Below are 17,630 nucleotides of genomic sequence, written 5' to 3' on the forward strand. Positions count from 1 at the left end.
AACCTCCTTGCCAGTTTGAGACTTTGCTCCAATCTGCGTTTTAAATTACAAGGAATGCTGGACCTATATCCATATGCGGCTAAAATTTGTTCAGCGTCTTCTTCATCTGGGAATAAATGAAAAATAAATTACAAGATGAAATTATAAACATGTGAACCACTACAGTCGATTATACTTAAAATCGTAATTATTACTAGGTAAGGTTGCAGCTTGAACCACGACATTATCCAATTCAGCTTCTAATTTATCATAAGTTTCTAATCTAGTAGTTTTTTCTTGTAGTCGTACAGTGAGAGATGATATTTTTTCTGCAGAGCTGGATTGGGAGTTTGCAAATTCCTCTCTTAGCACCTATTTATCACATGAAAAATAATTTCATTGTTTAATAAAAAAAATATATATATATTCGTTAAGCATAAGTTTTGTAAAATTGACATATATGCATACATCTAGTTTTTCAGCTAATCGTTCCTTCTCAAGAAGCGTGTCTTTGTACTTTTCGTTTACTTCAGAATATAGAATCGAAAGGCGTTCTAATTCGAATTTTTTCAATTTTAGCTCAGATTGAAGCTCAGACATTTGGCATTTGTCCGACAACTTGAGATGATTCAACCTAGAAATTAAATAATGGAATGTATTATTATCATATTGATCTATGTGTATATATTATTAAGTAGCTTCAGCTACTTTATGTGAAGACTTTGTCTGTCTGTCTGTCTGTCTGTCTGTCTGTCTGTCTGCCTGTCAGCAGGATATCAGGAGAACGGATCGAGATAATCGAAATCGGTTTTCGCCATCATACATAGGACCCCAGGGGGAGGATCCTATCAACTTTTGGGGGCAACCGGACCACACCCCCTTTGGCGACAGGGGGTGTGGTCGGGGCAAAATGAGATTTTTAGTGCAATTTAATCTATAGGTGAAATAGAGTAAAATTATGTGTTCCGGAGTTGTGCCACACCCCCTCGGCGCCAGGGGGTGTGGTTGGGGCAAAATGAGATTTTTAGCGCAATTTAATCTATGGGTAAAATTAGGTGAAATTGAGTGAAATTAAATGAAATTAAGTGAAATTAAGTGAAATTAAGTGCTTCCCCGATTGTGCCACACCCCCTCGGCCCCAGGGGGTGTGGTTGGGGCAAAATGAGATTTTTAGTGCAATTTATTCTATGGGTAAAATTAAGTGAAATTGAGTGAAATTAAATGAAATTAAGTGAAATTGAGTGTTTCCCCGATTTTGCCGCACCCCTTCGGCGCCAGCGGGTGTGGTGGGGGCAAAATGAGATTTTTAGTGCAATTTAATCTATAGGTGAAATAGAGTAAAATTATGTGTTCCGGAGTTGTGCCACACCCCCTAGGCGCCAGGGGTGTGGTTGGGGCAAAATGAGATTTTTATAAAAAATTAATCTATAGATGAAATAGAGTGAAATTAAGTGTTCCCGAGTTGTTCCACACCCCCTCGTCGCCAGGGGGTGTGGTCGGGGCAAAATGAGATTTTTACAAAAAATTAATCTATAGGTGAAATAGAGTGAAATTAAGTGTTCCCGAGTTGTGGTGGGACCGTTTGGGGTGAAGTACGTCTGAAGCTACTTCCGTATGCGCGTTTGCGACGGTTTATTAGTTATTTAAGTTATTCATAAAGTGATATATTGTACTCTATAAGCAACTGGTGGTACTTCTTTTCCACCTCATTGAGTTTTAGCTGCATATCGTCTCGGTTCTTTTCGAGGTGGTCCCTTTCACTGGATAATCTGAAATATTGTACATATTTAGTTAACCAGTAAAAAAAGAATTGAATACATTACGAAAGATTACCGTTTTGCCAAGTCCAGTGATTGTTGAAGTCTCAATTTCGCATCAACTGAGATATTCCCATATCCAAAGTTGAATAGAATCCCTTCCACATCAGTATCATTTACTGCAGTGTCTGTTTAAAATTAATAAATGCACGTGTATACTACTTCTTTTCAATTTTACAAAAATAATTGTGTTAGTAAATACCAGAAACAGGCAAATCAGGAAATAAAACGTGATCAATTTTTGTTTGTATTTTTTCATACATTTCCAACTTCAAAGTTTTTTCGTGAAGTGACATATTGAGATTACAAATTTCTTGATCAGAGACCTTCCTTAATGCGCTCAGTTTTTCTGTTAAAGACTATTAAAGCAATACAAAATTTAGAATATTGAAGTACAAGCAAGCTGGCCAACAAATTCATACCTTGACTTTAACACAAGCATCCGTCTTCTCTTTTAGATTTGTTTTTAATTGACTTTGCAAGCTTTTGTTTTGTTGCTGTGATTGCTTTAATTCATACGACTTTAATTTTAATTCAGATTCTAACGCTGAAACCTGAGTCACTTGAGTTACTCGAATTTCATTTACTCTGGAAAAATAAATTATTAATAGCAACATTAATAAATGGTTCAAAATATTTTACCAGATTATTCATGATTCACATACTCTTGTAACAAATCATTGTATCTATCTTCTAAATTTCGGTTTTTCATAGAACTACGTCTATCACCAGCACCTATATGACATTATAATAACAATGACTGTCTGTTCATCGTTTTGAATTTTTGTATGAGTAGAATTATTGCATACCACTTTGCTCCCCAAACTTTGTCTGGTGAGCATGTCTCCCCCTTGAACTTTTGTTTCCGGTTAGTTCCATAAACTTTGGCCCAGCAGCATTAACCACATCGCTGGATGAGATCGTTGATTCAGTTATAGTAAGATCTGTTGGCACGGTTGACGAGTGGAAATCTCTTTCTGGAATCTCATCAGCCATCATTTCAGTTTAAGTAAGGCTTGACTATGTTACATATCTTGACTAGACGACTCTCCAAAGGTAACTTCTTTACATGATTTCATCAAACTCTGACTTGCTTTGGACACACTTCAAACTTTGCATAGGAATGACCAAAGTGCAACCAAATGAGATCTGAAACACCAAATAAACAAAAAAATATTTGAATGCTAAGAGACCTTGCACACAGCAATCTAGTCAATCTGATTGCCTAGAAGGGCGTAGGAGGGAAGATATCTTGATAGGATGATGCTTGATTATAGCATGGGGGAATATATCCCAGAGGGTCAAAATTCGTCATCACCTCTAATCGATCATGCCTTGCTCACGGTCACTGACATGAATATATTACTATTATTTTCTACTACAAAACTATGAATCTATCAAGATCAAATTTGCATGAGTATAATATCATTCATTCGCTTTAACTTCAAAATCAAATAACAAAACATATAATTATCTCCTTAATTTTATTCTGCACTGTACCCTTGAAAACCTTACCTTTGACTTCTCTGCCCACTCCACGCTCCCCAAGGGAACACCCACCAGTTGTTAAATCAAGGTAAACACTTCATTACCATAACATGAAATTAAAGCAAGCTCTAAAGTAGACACGTTAAATAATTACGTGTTCTTTGCACTTTGTTGATGTTGTTTTTCTTTTAAAGAAAGCAAAGCAGGGGCCTTTTGCCGATACTTTGAGCGTGGCGGCGAAGGGAGCGGGAGTTCAGCTGGGCGAATGAGAGTCAACCAAGTCGATGATTCTCAGCTCAGGAGGAAACCATGGAGGTTGTCAATCTCGGATTTTTATGCTCTTTTGATATCAAATGACATTTCCCACTCCATGACCCCAGCCACGCTTCTTGAAATGGACCAAAACTACAAAATTTGACCTTGCCAAAAATTCAATTTTAATATAAAAATATTTCTCTTGCACTTTCTTATCTTATCTTAGTCGTGGATAACATACACATACATAACATAACACATAATATCGGATTTTAAACTAATCCTACTTTGACTTTTTCTAATGTTATCTCGTCAAGAAGAAATGAAAAAGGTTGAATTTGTCATTGTATAATATTTACCATTTATTTACTTCAACAACGGGAAAATCTGAGATTGCCAACATCGGAATTACTCTTGAGACTTCCTCAGCCGGCCATTCCTCACCTACGGACTACGGACTATTCATATCATACCAACCACGTACCCGATCCTCTTTTTCCATAGTTTTTTTTTCTCATAATAAATCTCAAAATTCCATTGTTTCCTCCACATCATCTACAAAAATTTTAACGGTAAGATATCTTTCACTCCATTTTGCGAAGGGTGGTTTTGTTGACTTTGAAACGTTTTGTCTCCTTTATGTTCGTGAGGATGTTGACGAGGATTTAATTTCAGGATATTAATTAATGACTAGGATGAGGGTGCAATTTTGCAGTTCAATGGCTTCAGTTAGTCGCTGTTATTTTAGTTAGTGTAGTGAGTATGACAGTGGTGGCGATCAGGGTCAATGATTAGATTAATTATTCTTCTGGTCTGAATTTGTTCTAGAATAAAGTTTAAATTGTTTCTTTTGTGTGTGAAACAGAGTTTATCATCATCTTTGGAGTTAATTCCTCCAGAGAATAAGTCAATATTTTCGGGATGACGGGACCATCGTGGAGGCTACTTCGCCTCCTTCTCTTGGTATCTCTTGTCATCGGAGCGGTGATGGCGAAACGCGAACGGAAAGACAAAGTGAAAGTAGACGATGACCTGACTGGAAGTGATGATGCAGACACGGTGGTCGCCAGTGTAAGTTGGGAAAAAATGACCAGTAGCAGAAGTTTCTTGTGTCAATTCTTGAAATTAATGATATTTTTGTCCATCTAGAGAGGTGATGACGAGTTTGATATAATTTATGAAAGTCCAACACCAATCGGAGATTATCATTTTGCGGAACATTTTGACGATGTGGAGGCTGCCAAGAAGCGCTGGATTATGTCTAAAGCTCAAAAGGAAGAGCAAGATAACGTCTTCAAATATGAGGGGCAGTGGGATTTTGAATTTCCTCTCAACCGTATGTTTCCAACGGATAAAGCACTCATTTTGAAGTCCAAAGCCAAACTTCACGCCATTTCGGCAAAGTTGGACAAACCATTTGACTTTACGGACAAGCCATTAATTGTTCAATATGAAGTTAACTTTCAAAATGGGATGGATTGTGGGGGAGCTTATATCAAACTGATTTCAAATTCCAAGAATATGGGATTACCAACTTTTAACGATAAGACGCCTTATACAATTATGTTTGGTCCGGATAAGTGTGGGAGTGATATGAAGGTAACGCAAAACAACATGAACGATTATATATATCTAATGTTTTTATAATCAGTTGGTAATAATATTCTACTTGCTCACAGATTCACTTTATATTTCGCCACAAGAATCCGATTAATGGCACGTTTTCAGAGAAGCATTCGAAGCGTCCATCTAATCGCGTGGAAGAATCGTATGGAGATAAGAAACCTCACTTGTACCGACTTAAACTGGTAATTTTAAACGTTTCTAGCCTAGTGTGTATTTGTGTCTTCTCAGAATATAAGTAGTTTTCTTAATATATGTGTATGTTTGCGTATTCTTTCCAGACACCTGATAACAAATTTGAAGTCTTTGTTGACGATCGATTAATTAACTCTGGTAGTCTACTTGACGACATGGAACCCAAAGTTAATCCACCAATGGAAATTGAAGATCCAAACCAAGTTAAACCTGCCGATTGGGACGAACGAGAGAAAATTCCAGACCCTACTGCTGAAAAGCCAGAGGATTGGGACGAGGATGCTCCCATGAAAATCCCCGATCCTAATGCTAACCCACCCAGTGGATGGTTAATTGAGGAACCGGTATGTTTAGTTGGAGCATTAGTAATTAGAGTTGGTAATTGATTTGAAGTGATATTGTTATACAAGAGTTTTTGGTCATATTAGGAAATGGTGCCCGACCCTACTGCAATACAACCACAGGATTGGGACGATAGTATGGACGGTAGTTGGGAAGCTCCTTTGATCACAAATCCCAAATGTGCCACCGCTCCTGGTTGTGGAAGTTGGTCACCTCCTCAAATTGATAATCCAGAATTTAAAGGTAATACATTTAAAAGTAATGCAGTTGAGTACTCCGTGTTTAACTAATATTCTTTCTATACAAAAGGCAAATGGAAGCCCCCCATGATCAGTAATCCTAATTACAAAGGGAAATGGATTCCTGCAAAAATCCCGAACCCGGATTATTTCGAGGATAAGGAACCTTTCAAAATGACTTCTATTGTAAGCTGCTGCGTAGAATTGGTTTAAATCTCATGATAGATTGCTTAAATTTTAAATACTGATTATTACTTTATTTATAGGGTGCAGTTGGTCTGGAACTTTGGACAATGACTGATCAAGTTTTGTTTGACAACTTTATTATTTCCAATGATCAATCTGTTGTCGACGACTGGACAAGTAAAACTTGGGAACTCAAGCGCCGAGTATTGGAGAAAGACAACGTGAGTAGTAGAAGAAAGATTTTATTTTATTTGCTTGCATTTTCGCCATCTGCATTAAAATGAAATAATGAGAGATGAAACAATTGCAATTCACTGTTTTCAGGAAGGAGTTTTCAGACGGACTTTGAACTACACAAACGCGCATCCTTGGTTATGGGCTGTTTATGTTTTGGTACAAATTTTAATTCTGACATATTTTTTTGTGCTTTATCACTAGATCGTTAATCACTATCTTATGAGAAAAAGAAAAAACTCTAAAAATCTTGAAAATAATTCATTGGAGTTTAAGTCTTCTAATAATTTAAATATTCTCTATTTTGTTGGCTTAGGTAATTGCATTGCCAATCGTCTTGATTTTCACATTCTGTTGTGGATCTAGTCAGGTAAGCATTTTTTTATTTTAAATATGTAGTACTGTTTAATATGTTAATACGCTGTAATATGTAATCAAGGATAAGAAATCGGAGACTTACAAGAAAAACGACGAACTTTCACCCGATGATGACGATGCGGCTGTGGCAGGAGCATCAACATCAGTCCCAACTTCTGCCAAGTCTAAAGAATCAAGCGGAGCTAGACAAAGGGGTCATCAGGTGAGCAAAGACGACCTTGAGGACTCTGTTCCCTCACGTTCAACTAAGAAACAGCCCGAGCCAGAGCCCGAGCCGCAAGTCGATGATGATGAGACTGAAACTGAAACTGACAGTGAAGAAGTCGAGGAAGAAAGACCTCCAACGCCAGAGCCTGAACCAGAGCCAATCATCACCAAAAGGCGAGGAAAGGGAAGACCCCGTAAAGAATAAATAACAGCGTCATAGGAACAAATGCCGAGTCCTTAATGATCCTACATATATCACAGTTAGGTTCAAATTAATGATGTGTTACACATTCTTTTTTTATCTTTCGGCAAAGGTTTAAGATAATTATTTATTATTTCTCCTTAAATGTATTTAAGAATATTATTTCTTATTGCCTTTATAATTATTTTATCTGCGTTAGAATTTGAAATGGGATTAGTTAAATTACTCTAAACAAGATCTGCTCTTGTGTTCTCCACTAGTTGTGTAATCAATCAATCATTTATATGAAGTGGCATTTTTAACGATCTTTGAAACTGGTAATTGCAGCTTAGTTACTTAGAACTACTCCTATTATGTTACATCATGCAACCAACATGAGTCACGCTAATTGTATAGCATTCAACTGTAGAGAAAGTCTTAATTTAATCCATGCGTTGAATGCGGATTGAGAACAAGCCTGTGGAATTAATTGAAAACCCATAACAAATCCATCGACATATTTCCTACATAGTACGTGTCGACGGTTACACGTAGACTGACTCAAGCTCAGTTTTACTTTCTTTGAATTCTTCACATAATCATTTCTTTCTCTATCGCGTTCCAAATTTGACACTATGAACAAATTAGACAAATAAGAGTACCACCATTGGTCACGATCCCACTCCAGTGCCTGTTTCTGAGCATCTTTTGTATTACTAGTTGAAAATTGTATGCATTTGTTACTTTGTTGATTGTTATCAAGTATTTTTTGTAATTTTGCGTCCACACACACATACGCCAACATGCTGTTTTCTAGTTTAATAGTAGGAATACGTACTATTCAATTTACTTGTGATCCTAAAGCTGCACTGGACGACAACCGATAACGATATAATATAACGATCTATATTTACTTTCTCTTTAAAAATACAAGACTGGGCGCACCCGTTTCCGTGTTCTGCTGTTCATTTTATTGTTGAGACTTTGTTATCTCAACAATATTGTTTTTCGCCACTATGAAATGACACAGTTGTATTCGGGTGGGACGCAATAATAATGTTGTTGTATTACAGCTTGCACATTACGATTTGTTAATGCGAGTCAATTGAAAAATACATCATTTTTTATGGTTGTTATTTCTACCACCAATTTAATAATTTTTTCCTGTCCAGTCAACGTGTATAGTATGATTATTATAATAATTGTAATTATATTACCTCTTTATATCTTGATTATCTAGTCACCGTTCTAGAAAAACGTAGTCCTCCCACAACACGTAATAACTATCTCCCATGCAAATCGGTTTTAGTGCTTGCAGCCACATAATAAAAAAAGTAGCGAGAGCTTAGGTTCTATGTAATAAGATCAGCATAATAATAGTCCTAAGTAAATGTTGTTTAATAGATTTGTTGTTAGGAACTGAATTTGGCCTTAGTATGATATTATACTAAATATAGATAGCATTTGCTTCATCATGATTAGAAACTATATAATAATTGTTATATTATGCTATATGTGAGGTAACATTTTTCATGCAATTGTCAGTCGTCAGCCTCATTTACAATTTTTCATGAATAAAGAAACAACATTCGATTGGATAATAAATAACGATATCGCCCCATGATTTAAATATTTCATTTATATAAAATTTATATGCATAAAAATTGAGTTGAAATTGCTGCTTTCACCTCGCAGGAAGCATGATGCATGATTCTAATGCCCCGAGAGAGAGCCGATCTAGTTTGACTTTCACCATTCCACCAGTTGTTGCACACATCATTTATTTATTACTGTTTGACTTGAATTTTCATTTTGTGTTATTATTCTGAATTTTCATTTCGATTACAAATTCACAAAAACCACTATTCAATGTAGCACAAAATGTTCCCCTAAAATTTGTGGAACACAAATAACCCAAAATGTGACTCGACTTTAAAACCTAACAAAACTTTTGAGTTTAAAACGTTTTTCTTTTTTTACTACGTTTTATTTAATTACCTATTGCCGATAAATCTTTAATCGCAAATTTATGATTTAATTAACGAAAGACAAAACCTCAATAATTCATGGTTTAGATTTAGATTGCAATAATTACTTCAATTTACTGTGTAATCAATCGTACATAATTGTATTAATTAAGCATGAAATATGGTTTAATTTAGGAATTAGGTAAAGGGTAGGCTATTTCCGTCTTCCATTGTATACTACCCATAACTCTGCCAAATACATAATTGAGATTAGTAACTAACTCCAGAATTGACGACAATGAATTTTAATATTTGCCAAAGTAATACCTAGTTCTTCCAAACCAAACGTTCGTATTGTCACAATCAACAAGTTCAAAAGAAAGTCTTAATTGTTAATTATAAATTATGCTGTTTCTACTGCCAAATCTGCCGATAATCGGATGAATGGATCGTGATGAATATGAGTCTAGAAGATTCCTCGGAAGACGAGAGACATTTACTCTTGGACCATCAGTTTCGCCAAGAAATTGAAGACATTTTTAGATCAGTCTCCAGCATTAAATCCAAGATTGTTCAAGATGATGTACAAGATAATAGAAGCAAAGAACAATTTGCACCATCAATGGAACAAATTGCTACAGATACGTGGAACAAGTTCTCTTCGAAACATCGAACTTCACCATTTTGCGTGAACAATAATATCAAATCGGCTTCAAGAACAGGTGTAAAGCTACATCAAACTACCAACAACAAAGCTCAATCTTCACAATTTCTGACTAATAAAGGAGCAGAAAATGTGTCCAATAAGTTTAGACAACGATACGCGAAGGAGGGTGGTGACCACCTCATATTAAAATGTGTTCTCCATGTCACATTCCAATTTTTGAAGTTGGTCTACAAGCTGATCAAAATTGTTGGGATTGTAATACTCGTCCTGTTCTGTTTCTACTGTATTTTTATTTTGCACAAACCCACTCAGAGGTTTATCTCCAGGAACACGCAAGACCTTATCTACCCCTTGATGAGAGCATTGAGACTGATGTCAATCCCTGTCGTAGAAATGTTTCCGATTTTGACAGGTATAATAACCTCTTTGGATAACTTGTGTACTACGAATGGTTTCTGATTATCTATTTTTTTTACAGACTACTATGAAGAATCTTGTCTCATACACAACCCATACTATGAGATTGAAGAACTAGAATGTTCGTTGGCTTTATTATTAATATTTATTATACATTGTTTCTAGTAAAAATAAGAGTGCACATGAATTTAAAGGGAAACACTTTGAAACAGAATTTCTCATTATGCTTTGTTATCCAGGTTGGCCGTGCGAATCTGTACGTCATGTTATGGACTTAACGGGGTTGTCAAACTTTTCTGCAGGATATCACCACACCGGGATACCGTTTGTGGTGAAGGTAATTCATATTAAGAAATCATTAAAACCTACTCCAATATTTCCGATCTACAAAATTATTATCGCATGTTGTTTCAATATGTAGGATGCATTCTTGTCGGAAATTAACATGGGGAAGATTCGCAAAATTGTTTCGGAAAATCCTGATATACTTGGAAAATCATTTGTGGAGACGAATCGTTTTGGAGTTACCACTTTGAAAAACATCCTTGGTTCTCATTACTCGGAAGCATTTAACTCCGATGATTTCCACATGAAATGGTTAGATATAAATATTTAGATGGATGTACTATATGGTTATTTTTCAATTTGCAAATTTTTGAATGGTATGCACTTCTGCCAACAGGTACATCAACCGAGTGGTAATTGCTCGACTTTGGAGAAATTATTTTCCCAAGCCATACTTCATTCCGGTGAGTGACGAGAGTAAACCTTTTTTTTCTACGTATTACTGAATCATGCTTTAATTCAATGAAAACAATTAATTTGTTTAATTACCCAGAAATCTACTGAAGTATCAGTACAGCATTTTTTATTTGTGGATCGACCACTATCTAAAACCTATAGACTGGTTAGTACCAATTTGCATATTAAGTTACACACGAAATTCTTCATTTATGCAATTGTTCTTTCTAATATTTGTTGTTTTTTATAAATATAGCCGTTGACTGAATTCGCAAATGTGTTCCTAACTCAAGCCAGTGGAAGCCGTTCTGTTGTTCTCATTCCTACAAAAAACTGCCAAAAAGAATGCAAAGTCGTATCTGCAGTACTCAAACCGAAAGATGTTTGTAAGTTATTTTTTACTTTCAAAGATATTACATTTGCAAATTTTGAGATTAAATTTTACTTGATACTGTGTTTTTGTTTTCAGTATTTTATAATTGGCTGTTTTGGCGTCCAATGTCCGTCGCAGCAGATTCTACTTCGTTTCAAACTACTAGTGTTACCTTCCTAGGAAGCTTTTACTGAATTCATCGTTGTTCCCAGGTGTAACTCATTCCGGTTCAAAGTGTTAACAAGAATCAATCAAATGTTTTCTGACGCGTCTTCCATTCCAACATTTTATCATCACAACCATCAGGTGCCTTGTATGCACTCGTTTTCATGTAACTTTTTCAGCAGAATTTTGTACTTTGTTGTTTGTTATTATTACTGCACTGCTAAATTAAATTGTAATACGACCAGTATTATCCAGGAAAATAATTCAACTTCAATGACTTGAAGTTCCAATTTGCTATGCATGTAATTGTTGATACAAGAAATAAACCGAATAGACAAGAACAATCAAAATAATTTGCAACTGTTTATTGTCTCCAGCTCCTCATCGATACGACTTAATGAAGAAAGTATAAGTTCAGTTTCACACAATGAAAACCTATTGATACTGCTACTGCGTTACAAGATTCACTAATCGGCTATTAAGCATGTTCCAAAAACATGAGGTATGGACAGAAGAAAGTGCAGTTTCTCTTTGGCATTATTTAATAAGGCAACAATAATGCCGTGACGTATATGTAGTACTATGGAACAATTGACCGTGATATGAACTTCGGAATGATATACGATACCCGCATTAACCTGCACATTCACGTTTTCCAATACGTTATAATTTTACAAAACTAGGCGAACTTGTAATAAAAACTTCCAGCAAGGCAATTCCACAATACCAAAATAAAATAAATGAGACCCAGAGAAGGAAATCAATGAACACAAAATATGATTGTTCATGATTAAGTGAAATTAAGCTAAATAAGAGAAGTGATACATGTAGTTGTCTATTGTACGAACTAAAAACATTATGCAACTACTCAGGCTCTGTGAGGCCAAAAAAGGTACAAATATTGTAATAACACATACAGTTATTTGTACAGCTCAATGTTTCCCATTTGACTTTAAATCTAATCACGCATATCTATCGGTCTATCACGACTTTCAAATGATTACCTTTTCGTTTTACATCGTCATAACCTAGACTTATTAGGACTTAAAACCGTCATTATTCAACAGACACTATACTATATCCCAAAACGGGGGTGACATTAATAACAATAACAAAACACACACACATAAAACCACTTGTGCCGAATGCATCCTAGTTTGTATTATGCTTCTTTCGCGTTTCATATACTGTGGTAAAAGTACGACTAGAATAATGATATAATTATTATGCATAAAATCTTAAATTTAGGGACTGTGAAGAAGTTATAAGTCAGTCAGTGTGTGCGGTCAATAACATTCTCATGTCTTACAGTACGACCGGACTATTGTGATAACAAAAATTTTGGTTGATCCCATTTACTATTTATATTGTGGAGGTTTCATTCAAATTTTCGCTTGAGCCGGTCCTTCATCAGTACGGGAATCAGTGACAAGAGACCAAGGACTACTAGTACTATGAGTGAAGTCCAACTTAGAGCATCAGAGGAGGATGTTAACTGGTTGAGAGTGGTACCAGCTTGGATTGCAACGAATGAAGGAGGAGCGACACCTGAAATTTTAAATAAAATCCTCATTATCTATCAACCTAGAACAATTTAAATAAAGAATATGGAAACTGACAAAAAGGAATACGAACAACTTACCTATAAAGGTTCCTGTCCAGAATGGAATTAATGGAACCCCAAGTACGGGCGAGGTGATGTTGATGAACCAGTTTGGCAAGAATGGTGTTATTCTTAAAAATATTATATAGTTCAGTATATTGTCCCGGTGGCTGTTCACCTACAATTACCAAACCATCTTGTTAATCCAACCAATAGTCACAATCTTAGTGTACTATTAATTTATCTAATCCTAAGTATATCTCTCTTACGGTAGCAGACCATTGATCAACTCGTTCGGGAAAATATTTGTAAATGATCCTTCTTCCAACTAACCACGATAGCCCGTAACAAAATGAGGCTCCAGTTGCTGAGCAAAAGCAGACTAATAATAACGCCAGCCAAAACGGAAACAGAAATCCGGACAGAATTGATAGAAAAATTGAGCCAGGAATTGCGAAAGTTTGTAGACTGTAATTAATCAAGTAATTAATACATGTTAATTTCAGAAATTATTTTATATAAGAACAAATGCTGATTGCACTACTTACAAAATATAGACAACGAATACGCCACACAAGACGTTCATGTAATACTTATCTTTGTATCTATTTAAAACACCTCCTAACATTTTGGCATCATCTATATTTCTCGGCAATTTTATATACTGTTTTTCGTCTCTGTAAATTATTTAAACAAACCATTAGACTTTGAGATGTGTTCAAATTATTTTTAATTATATTTAATTATTTAATCTACTCACGGTTCCAAATTTGGGAAAGTGCTGTACACCCAGAAGAGTGCAATCAATGAAAATACAAAGATCAACCCGAGGAATAGGAACGAGTGACTTGAGGAGCCAATGGATTCTGTCGACCTCGGCCCCCCGTTCGCCGTCTGGTCATTTGATGATCCATTTGTCGCAGTGGCTGGACGTGGACGAACAGTTGCGCTTCTTGTACCTCCAAGACCACCTGCCATATACAAATTTGTTAATTAATTACAAGTTAGTAAGTTGATATTGACTTAAAAGTATGATACAATTCCCATATTTTTGTTCATTCTATTAATTCTACACTCTAAATAAATACGCAGTTCATTTCACTTTACCACTTTTCTTACCTAAATCCTTCAAAGACTTGTTATCTTCCTTCCTCATCATCATAATTGACTTTACACTTTACGTGCACCAATTTCACTGCCTTTTCCCTACCAATGAACTTTAATGTACGTACAACAACCTCCCATGCTGAGATAACAAACCATTAAACCAAACCAGAGGAAAATATGATACGACAAAAATTATTATCAGTACTGACTGACTGCACTACCATAAATCAAACCAATTTACCCACCTGCTGATGACGATGCTACTGCTGTTAGTGACGATGATGAGGCAACCGCAGATGGAGAAGAAGCTGACCTAATTTCCTCCCTCTGATATATCTTCGTCACTCTGCCACCACCACTGCCGAGACGTGGGGGTGATGAGAAGACGAAAAGGTCACGACGGCCCACAGCGGCGGCGGTGCTTATCACCTCCTCACTCATCACAAGTCCAACAACCAGCAACGACCAACTGCCACCTCCGATGACGATCCTCCGACAAAACAATCTGAGAAATGAGAAGAAGCTGACAAGGAAACAGGTGAGAGGTGCTATAGGAAGTTAGTCAGTGGTGGTGGTGGATACATGACGAGGCTCTAGTGCAGGTTGAACGAAGGCGCCCCTTCTTCCTTGGTACTTGTACGCCTACACACAAAACTCGTCGTCGTCAATTGACCAAGATATTGCACAATTACATATTATTTATTCTACACACCATAATTCCATCGTAGACCAATAGAAATGACTGTTTAGCCCTCCCTGCTACCTGGCAACTCTGGTTGTATGATGGTGTCGACGGGGTAATTAGTTTGTATTATGCAGCTCTCCATGAAATTATGTGAATTTTTAAAACATTTGTGAGAAAATTTGGAACAAATGGAGTGACTTGAATTATTTTCAGAAGGAATGAAGTTTTTATTTTTTAATGAAGTACATACATAGTAAAATACATACACGGATACAGCTAATTAATTTATCAAGCTGTATGTAATACATATCAAACAGAATAAGTTATTGATTAATTAATTAATAAGAATATTTTGAAATACTAAAATAACCAAAAACATAACGCCCCACGCAAAATAAATATGACGTAGAATGCACGTCAATGAGAAATAATGATTTTTATTGAAGTCTGCACATGGCATAAAACGGGGAATAACTCCGGAAAAAGTGAGACGTCCAAATATCTCATCTCACCTCCGTTTGAGAGACTGAATCATAGTTCTACTGAAATATTGGGGTATTATATCACACTATTCACACATCAAAATTGTTGGAAGCCGAAAAATACTATTTCCTTCTATGTTAATATATTCCTGAAAATCTGACCTATCACTCAACCGGGGATTCACAATTTACACTTAAACATTGAATTTCTAAAATTATACTAGCAATACACTACATATTTAGCAATGCTGTAAAGGTTTTTGATTTGTTGAGCAAAGTTGGAAAAGCATGACTTGGTCGAAATTCTCAGTAAATCAGATTGATTAAAGTTTTATATATGTAGGTACACACATGTATATATGTTTACACAGGTTGTATTTTGCTGCAAATCTTAAGTTGGTTCCAACCAGTTTCATTACAATAACTTCTCTCAATTCTGTAGTTGAAATTGTTGGTTTTTAGTTGCGACAAGATTGGAGAGAGTGAAATGGTTCATACATGATTAAACTGCAAGGTACAAAAGCCAACTTAAATATATTGGGTCACATTGTATAACAATTACATTCCATTCTTCGACACCTTACAAAGTGCTGAATGCTGTCGTCGCACCTTACCGTTTTCTTATTTTAAATCTGTTTTATTCAAAAATAATACTGCTTATGACTTGATAACAGCTTTACTGAGGGGGAATATGTATGTACATGTAATAAGAAAGTAAACGTGGGTAGATGGATTGCATTGAAAATAAAGTGTCCTTTATGCACTTTTTTAAATTTCAGTGCAGTTAAATGAACCATGCACAAAATACAAGTGCAGCATATGTATTGTTGCATATTTTTATTGCATAATTGAACTGCATAAAAAGTTCATTGTCACAAGCTGGCTCACTTTAGAGAGAACCTCCCAACATTTGAAGTCATAGCTTATGTCACAATTTTTAAAGACTATACTTTGAACCGATTTATAGTACGGAATGAGGGTTTGTTGTCTCATAAATGTGTGTAGTGTGTGACATGTTTGTCTGTCAGACACATATAAATTATGACAATGGAGTGTGATACACATAATTTTTCAAAGTGTGATTGTGGGTCATCCCGCAGGGAATATCTTTGTAATATTCGTATGGGTAACCATTACTTGATACACAAATATTAAATATTGTTGAAGAAGATGTTAATAAAACTACTTTACTGGTCTTTTCATGTCATTTATGTATTCTGCTTTACGTGAAAAAGCCAAAGGACGAGTGATATTAGTCCAAGTCCATTTTATTTATGGAGTGTGTGCTAAACGTGTTTATGTGATAATTAAACTGCTCATAACATCATATTCAGCCATGAACACGGTCTCATGGTATCAATCAACATGATCTAGATCATTTAATTGGACATTATGTAGACACTATTTAGTTGGAGTAATCCTTACAAATTCTTGTTTTTGTTGTTCATCTTGACTATTATCATCATTTTTGACGCGACAGATCATGTGGAACAGAACGAGACAATGGGATTTCGTATAACATTGCATAATGTAGTCGTATCATAGATAAAATAGCTCAAAAGAATCAATCAGCACAAATATAGGACTGCTTGAAATTAAAGCTTATGAATTATTTGTAAAGCTTTATTATTCATGCTCTTGACTGCAACACTTTCCCCATTATGATAAACATAAATAAGGTGACAAGCATGCCAGTTTTTGCTTTCTTCTCTTCAATTGATTTGAATATCTGACACCTCAAAAGATGTTCAAACTGTAAATTAGAAAAAATAGGAATACAAATCACATCATTTGAAATGATGTTGTTCACTCTATAATTTCATCGTCGTTCTCTTTTCATATTGTTGTTCAGCTATTTTTATAATTGTTTTTATTTCAAGGCTGGAGTTGTTTTACTTTGTCTTCAAAGTCTGAATAGTCCTAACTTTGAAAACGAAATAATTTTCAGTGGCACACATAGGATCTAGAATTGACTGAAATTGGTTAATTAATTTTGACACGAGTTTTTATTGAAGTTTAATTAATCAAAAACTGGAAATCAGAAGTGTACGCGTGTGGAAGTTAGGAATGATCTTTAGAGAAAGTGAGTGTACGTACGTACATATAAGTATTTGTATAACATTGAAATTCTGCGTGGGCCTGCTTATTGTGACACTTTTTCGTTGTAAAGTTAAATCTATTATCGTCACCACGAGATTGACGCAGATGCAAATTCAGGCATGTTCTACTCTGATTTGTTGGCGTATGTATACAAAAACAGCCTAGAAGTTTACCTGTTGTTCTAGAATGAAACGTCAGA

At 35.5% G+C, this 17,630-nt stretch overlaps 4 protein-coding genes across 5 annotated transcripts in view; 2 read left to right on the forward strand and 2 right to left on the reverse strand.

The window, feature by feature from the left end:
- Positions 1-3,517, reverse strand: part of LOC110850862 (progesterone-induced-blocking factor 1) — a 4,297-nt gene extending 780 nt beyond the window's left edge. Inside the window, exons 1-10 of the mRNA XM_022098454.2 lie at positions 3,312-3,517; positions 2,606-2,945; positions 2,462-2,531; positions 2,219-2,384; positions 1,999-2,155; positions 1,813-1,924; positions 1,653-1,748; positions 448-613; positions 195-351; positions 4-106 (exon numbers count right to left, since the gene is read on the reverse strand). Coding sequence (XP_021954146.1) covers positions 4-106; positions 195-351; positions 448-613; positions 1,653-1,748; positions 1,813-1,924; positions 1,999-2,155; positions 2,219-2,384; positions 2,462-2,531; positions 2,606-2,795 — 1,217 coding nt within the window. The 5' untranslated portion in view covers positions 2,796-2,945; positions 3,312-3,517. The remainder of the gene's footprint in view (positions 1-3; positions 107-194; positions 352-447; positions 614-1,652; positions 1,749-1,812; positions 1,925-1,998; positions 2,156-2,218; positions 2,385-2,461; positions 2,532-2,605; positions 2,946-3,311) is intronic.
- A 435-nt stretch (positions 3,518-3,952) lies between these two features.
- LOC110850827 (calnexin) lies at positions 3,953-8,735 on the forward strand. The gene is made up of 11 exons (XM_022098406.2): positions 3,953-4,111; positions 4,405-4,610; positions 4,689-5,138; positions 5,219-5,347; positions 5,444-5,701; positions 5,786-5,942; positions 6,009-6,124; positions 6,205-6,345; positions 6,449-6,517; positions 6,675-6,728; positions 6,798-8,735. Exons 2-11 carry the CDS (start codon positions 4,461-4,463, stop codon positions 7,146-7,148), a joined length of 1,875 nt encoding a protein of 624 aa, XP_021954098.1. The 5' UTR covers positions 3,953-4,111; positions 4,405-4,460; the 3' UTR covers positions 7,149-8,735.
- Positions 8,736-8,865: 130 nt separating this feature from the next.
- Positions 8,866-11,798, forward strand: LOC110850791. The gene is made up of 8 exons (XM_022098355.2): positions 8,866-10,170; positions 10,237-10,296; positions 10,415-10,512; positions 10,597-10,772; positions 10,858-10,924; positions 11,014-11,082; positions 11,173-11,302; positions 11,386-11,798. Exons 1-8 carry the CDS (start codon positions 9,546-9,548, stop codon positions 11,481-11,483), a joined length of 1,323 nt encoding a protein of 440 aa, XP_021954047.1. The 5' UTR covers positions 8,866-9,545; the 3' UTR covers positions 11,484-11,798.
- Positions 11,799-11,804: 6 nt separating this feature from the next.
- On the reverse strand, positions 11,805-14,752 carry LOC110850792 (transmembrane protein 41B). Of its 2 annotated transcripts, none has more exons than XM_022098356.2 (6): positions 14,410-14,752; positions 13,818-14,028; positions 13,606-13,734; positions 13,327-13,525; positions 13,097-13,235; positions 11,805-13,002 (listed from the first exon to the last, which is right to left on the reverse strand). In XM_022098356.2, the coding sequence occupies exons 1-6, from the start codon at positions 14,603-14,605 to the stop codon at positions 12,833-12,835; spliced, it is 1,044 nt and encodes a 347-aa protein (XP_021954048.1). In that variant the 5' UTR covers positions 14,606-14,752; the 3' UTR covers positions 11,805-12,832. The 2 variants fall into 2 exon arrangements, with proteins under 2 accessions (XP_021954048.1, XP_021954049.1); XM_022098357.2 differs by lacking the exon at positions 14,410-14,752 and adding an exon at positions 14,177-14,332.
- Between the last annotated feature and the right edge of the window lie 2,878 nt (positions 14,753-17,630).

The sequence above is a fragment of the Folsomia candida genome, unplaced genomic scaffold (assembly GCF_002217175.1).
Source record: "Folsomia candida strain VU population unplaced genomic scaffold, ASM221717v1 Fcan01_Sc006, whole genome shotgun sequence".
Lineage (NCBI taxonomy): Eukaryota > Metazoa > Arthropoda > Collembola > Entomobryomorpha > Isotomidae > Folsomia > Folsomia candida.

Excerpts from the sequence above, each read along its gene's own strand:
- LOC110850792 (XM_022098356.2), bottom strand. The coding sequence starts at position 14,605 with ATGAGTGAGGAGGTGATAAGCACCGCCGCCGCTGTGGGCCGTCGTGAC. Across the intron at positions 13,526-13,605 it reads GTATTCGTTGTCTATATTTT|TCTACAAACTTTCGCAATTC; the intron begins GTAAGTAGTGCA and ends GATTAATTACAG. Across the intron at positions 13,003-13,096 it reads CTGGACAGGAACCTTTATAG|GTGTCGCTCCTCCTTCATTC; the intron begins GTAAGTTGTTCG and ends TTAAAATTTCAG.
- LOC110850827 (XM_022098406.2), top strand. The coding sequence starts at position 4,461 with ATGACGGGACCATCGTGGAGGCTACTTCGCCTCCTTCTCTTGGTATCT. Across the intron at positions 5,702-5,785 it reads GATGGTTAATTGAGGAACCG|GAAATGGTGCCCGACCCTAC; the intron begins GTATGTTTAGTT and ends TGGTCATATTAG. Across the intron at positions 6,729-6,797 it reads TCTGTTGTGGATCTAGTCAG|GATAAGAAATCGGAGACTTA; the intron begins GTAAGCATTTTT and ends TATGTAATCAAG.
- LOC110850791 (XM_022098355.2), top strand. The coding sequence starts at position 9,546 with ATGAATATGAGTCTAGAAGATTCCTCGGAAGACGAGAGACATTTACTC. Across the intron at positions 10,171-10,236 it reads AATGTTTCCGATTTTGACAG|ACTACTATGAAGAATCTTGT; the intron begins GTATAATAACCT and ends TTTTTTTTACAG. Across the intron at positions 10,925-11,013 it reads CCAAGCCATACTTCATTCCG|AAATCTACTGAAGTATCAGT; the intron begins GTGAGTGACGAG and ends TTAATTACCCAG.